Source organism: Crotalus tigris, unplaced genomic scaffold (genome assembly GCF_016545835.1).
Source record: "Crotalus tigris isolate CLP2741 ecotype Arizona unplaced genomic scaffold, ASM1654583v1 scf7180000017715.14312, whole genome shotgun sequence".
Lineage (NCBI taxonomy): Eukaryota > Metazoa > Chordata > Lepidosauria > Squamata > Viperidae > Crotalus > Crotalus tigris.
The window spans coordinates 2,272-7,493 of NW_024096586.1; the positions used below are offsets into that span (position 1 = coordinate 2,272).

Consider the following 5,222-nt stretch of genomic DNA (forward strand, 5'->3'; position numbering starts at 1 on the left):
CATGCACCCAGGGGGTGGAGCTGATGCGGCAGGGGCTGGTTTTTCCTCACTGTTTCCAGACGGCCTTGTGGAGCTAAGACTGAATGCGTTTCAGCATAGATGGCCACCACAAAATTGTACATTGGCTCCCGTCCGGCCTGGGTCAGGGCCAAGGCAGCGGGGGCCGTTCCCTCACTGTTTCCAGGATGGCTTCGCAGGCCACATGAAACCCCTTCGCGGGCTGCATCCAGCCCCCAGGCCTTGTGTTTGACATGTCTGGACTAGACATACCCAATTCCAGCAATTGTTCCTTATATGTTTTAGCCTCCACAGACATTCCTGATGTGTTGATAAGATTCTTGCTGGAGCTACAGTAAACACAAACCTCTCGGTGTTGGTGATCCTTAACGGCACCTGAACTCATATTCCAAGATGTGAAGAACACGGACTTGAAGTATAAAAATCGGATCAGGAGCCGTCTCTCCAACCTCAAGGACTCCAAGAATCCCGACCTCCGAAAGAATGTCTTGTGTGGAGTGATCACCCCCGAACAAATTGCAGTGATGACCTCAGAGGTGAGGGGGGGGAGGCTAAAACAGTGGTTCTCAACCTGTGGTCTAGGGACCTCTGGGGGGGGGGGTGGGACATCTGCGTGTCACGGGGGGGGGGCTGCAAAGGCTTTGAAGAAATGTTAAGCTTTAAATCCTCATTTAAGTCTTGGGGGTCCGTGGCCACAAAAGGTTATTGCAAGGGGGCCCACCGTAAAGAAAAGATTGAGAACCACTGGTTTAAAACATCTGTATTGGATCCATTTGATCTATTGCTGGGCTACTACAGTCCTCAGTAGTTTCCACTGAGAAGCAAACGTACAGGTAGTCCTTGATTTACAACCACAGCAGAGTCCAAAATGCCTGTTGCTAAGCGGGACTGTTAAGTGAATTTTTGTCCCATTTTATGACTTTTCTTGTCACATGCGTTAAGCAAAACACTGCAGTGGTTCAGTTAGTAACACGGTTGAATGTGCTCAATGTATTTTGACATTCTTTGGTACTCAAGCCACAAACTATAGTAGTGGCCAAAATTGTGGAAACCTTTTGGGAAAAGTGTACAGTAGAAATAAGATAAGATAAGATAAGATAAGATAACCTTTATTGTCATTTTTATATTCATTTAAAAATGAAATTTAGTTGCTTGCTCTCAAAGTGTACACATCATAACGCACATTTAAGCATACTATATACAACATATGTATAGACTTACACCCTTACTTATAAGTAACATACAACTATTAATCACTGTCCATCTTGAATACATAACGGAAGGAGGAAGCTTCAGAGTTCATAAGGTGGATACTGTATGGAACGAAACTCTGGCTGAATCTGGATTTCTGCTTCGGATACCACGAAGCCCCCTCCTCCCAGAAGATAACAAGGAAAACAGGTCGTGAAGAGGATGTGTAGTGTCCCAGATAATCTTACGGACCCTGCTCAAGCAGCGCTTCTGTGCTATGTCCTGGATGGAAGGGAGGGAACAGCCAATGATCTTTTCTGCTGTCCTCACCACTCTCTGCACCGCCTTCCTGTCTGAAGCAGTGATGCCTCCAAACCAGACTGTGATGCTGTATGACAGGATGCTCTCGATTGTCCCCTGTAGAAAGTGGTCAGACAAGGGAAGGAAGATGTGCTTTTTTCATGCGGCGCAGAAAATGCAGGTGCTGCTGTGCTCGCTTCACTGTTGAGCAACCAATCAGCCTACTCGTTAGCTGCACACCCAGGAATTTGATGCTGGTAACCATCTCCACAGGTGAATCATTAATGCACAGAGAAGGGTGGCTGTGCCTGCCTTTTCTGAAATCAACAATGATGTTGTTTTTTTTCCAGTATTTAGAACTAGGCTGTTTTCCTTACACCAGTTCACCAACCCTTCAACCTCCTTGCGGTAAGCTTCCACCTTGTCATCCTGAATAAGGCCCACTACTGTTGTATCATCTGCAAACTTCACAATATGGTTGGTGGCAAACCTAGCACAACAATCATGGGTCAACAGGGTGAACAGCAGCGGACTTAAGACACAGCCCTGAGGAGAACCTGTGTTCAAGAAAATGGTATTAGAGGTATTAAATGCCACCTTTGGTTAAGTTTCCACCCATTTTTCTTCTAATTTCTTTATAACTGTAGCCTTGTTCACTTAATAATTCTATTTTACATTGCTTTCTGGGCGACCAGTCAACTCTTTGCACCATTACTTTAATTTTATTACGTTTTACAAGCTCACTAAATGAAAGAACACAAAAACCCCAACCAACTTGACAGCGATCACATAACACACTGACAAATGTCCGCCTCTCAGCTTCAATACATGACATCAATAACTGAATCCTACTGTGATCTGATTGGCTTATTGCCAAAACAAGATGACCCCCGATTGGCTCTCCAAACGCTCATGCTCATTGGCTACAATCAGGTAAAGGAAAGCTACCTGATCTCAACCTAAGCAAGTTGTGCTTCCTTTTTCTGGTTATTTGGCTATAACTTTTCATAGAACACAGTACAGATAATTGAACACACTATGTTGCATTACATTCATGATTAAATTATCTTTCCATTGATATATAATTTTATGGTACTACTCCCAAAAAAAGGTATTAGCCATCAGACCTCAAAAATACACTTTTCCCAAAAGGTTTCCACAATTTTGGCCACTACGTTAGAACTTGTCGCTGTCGGCTGCCTTGTGACTCGCTTTATTATTCCCTTAAGGCAGGGGTCCTCAACCTTGGCCACTTTAAGACTTGTGGACCAGAATTCCTCAGCCAGGAATTCTGGGAGTTGAAGTCCACAAGTCTTAAAGTGGCCACGGTTGAGGACCCCTGCCTTAAGGGAATAATAAGTGCCAGTTATTGGTTTTTTTTGTCCCCATAGACCTTTAGCTATGCACTTTGGGATGAAGAGCCTTCAATGTTTAAAATGTTTCTGTGTTCTACCTTCAAAGGCGGCTGTCCCGTTTGCCTGCTGGGTACTGAAGTGACCCTTTGCGTTCTTTCCTGGACAGGAAATGGCCAGCAATGAACTGAAAGAGATCCGCAAAGCCATGACTAAGGAAGCCATCCGGGAGCATCAGATGGCCAAAACTGGAGGGACCCAGACAGACCTTTTCACTTGTGGCAAGTGCAAGAAAAAGAACTGCACCTACACTCAGGTGAGATTTCACGGGTTTTCTTGATCATGTTTCAAAGTGCTCAAAATCTCCCTTTCCTCCAGAGGGAACCTGGTGTTGTGATTCCTCGCCAGCCAGTGGATCCGGCAGCTGAGTCTGAGGAATCAGAGGAGGAGGAGGAGGAGGGGCCTGGAGTGACATCAGAGTTAGAGGAAGGCTCTGAGGAGCTCCAAGACTTATAGTCAGACGAGGAGCCTGGCCCCTCTACTCATGCTCAGGCTGAGACACAGCTGTGCTGGGAGCCTGAGTTGGACAGTGATGAAGAACAGCTGGAACAAATCCCAGATGCACGAAAGCACAGGCTAGAGAAGCGAGTAGGACAGAGGAATGCAATGGGGCAGCTCCAAAGGCAAAGGAGAAGGCATTAGGAAGCCACGCCTGGGCTGAATAATAACAGGGAAGGTGTGGGAGGTGCTGGTTGCCGAAGGCAATCTATTCATGTTGAGGATCGAGTTTCTGTGAACTGTGTTTGTTTGCCTTGGACATTGACTCGGGTCTGTGAGAATAAAAGGGGTTGGTTTTTTGTTAAGCGACTTTTGCCCTGTTTTACGGCCTTTCTGGCCACAGTTGTTAAGTGGATCACTGCAATTGTTAAGTTAGTGACACGGTTTTAGCCTATGAGTGAATTTAGAGTATTATTATGATATTATTATTTTTAGTATTAGTATTGTTTAACAATTTGGAGATTGTATTGTTTAATAATTAGGATATCAACTTGTTTATGTTTTTATTATTATTATGTTTATTTTCAATTTGTTTATATTTATGTTAAAGGGGAGTTAAAGCGCATTATGGACTTGGTTATTTATATAGTTGGTTAATGTTAGTTAGATTATGATTATCATATTTGTAACCCTGTACTCAGCTCTGGGAAGTGGGGGAGGGAGAGGGGGGGGTTTGGGTGGGTTGATTTTGGTTTATATTGTAATTTTTATAAAACTTTTTAATAATAATAATGAAAAAAGTTAGTGACATGGTTGTTCAGTCAATCCCACTACCCCCTTGACTTTGCTTGTCAGGGGCGTCACAAAAAGAGAATCGCATGATCCCGGGGCACAGCAACTGTCGTAAATACACGCCAGTGGCCGAGCATCTGAATTTTGATCACGTGACCATGGGGGGGGGGTTGCAAGGGCCGTAAGCATGGAAAATGGTCATAAGTCACTTTTTTCCAGTGCCGTTGTAACTTCAAATGGTCACTAAGTTGAGGACTACCTAGAGCTAAAGATGTGACATTAAAAGGCAGTTGGGGGGGGGGAGAGCTTTTAGGGTGCTATGCACCCCCAAGGTTTCATACTAGTCTGTGAGCCCCAAGTCTTGAGATATTTTGGAAAGACTAGGAAAGTGGGCGGCTGATTCCCCTCTGGGGGGGAGAGCATTCCACGGGATGGGGGGGCAACAGCAGACAAGGTCTCTTGCTGGACTCCGGATTCTCTTTTTAACTTGCAAATTGTGCTGATGTGATTGTGGGGCACTGCAAACAGAGATCAATGCCGGCCAGTTGCCCAGGGCCCGAAATGTGATCATATGACTGTGGGATGGAGGAGGTGGCGACCTTTTTAGACCTTTAAATCCAAATCATAGGTACCTTTTGGAAGGGGGGGGAGTCTATTGTAACTTTGAGTGGTTTGCTAAGTAACTGGTTGTTAAGTGAGGATTGACACTTTGGGAAATATAATAATAATAATAATAATAATAATAATAATAGATAAGATGAGATGAGATAAGATGAGGTGAGATGAGATAAGATAATCTTTATTGCCATTTTTTTACTGTGGGCACAACGGCACATAAAAATGAAATTTAGTTTAATAATAATAATAGTAATAATAATATAATAATAATAATAGATAAGATAAAATAAGATGATAAGATAAGATAAGATAATCTTTATTGCCATTTTTTTACTGTGGGCACAATGGCACATAAAAATGAAATTTAGTTTAATAATAATAATAATAATAATAATAATAATAATCCCCCAGTGAGGCACTACCTTGACGTGGTTGTGGGGCTTGTGTACTCTG

The 5,222-nt window shown here is 43.4% G+C and overlaps 1 protein-coding gene across 1 annotated transcript; it reads left to right on the forward strand.

The window, feature by feature from the left end:
* Positions 1-392: 392 nt before the first annotated feature.
* LOC120306049 (transcription elongation factor A protein 2-like) lies at positions 393-3,201 on the forward strand (the record flags this gene model as incomplete). Its single annotated transcript, XM_039338649.1, has 2 exons — positions 393-554; positions 3,031-3,201. Coding segments are annotated over 2 exons (333 nt in total), but the record flags the coding sequence as incomplete, so codon positions are not given.
* Positions 3,202-5,222: the final 2,021 nt, after the last annotated feature.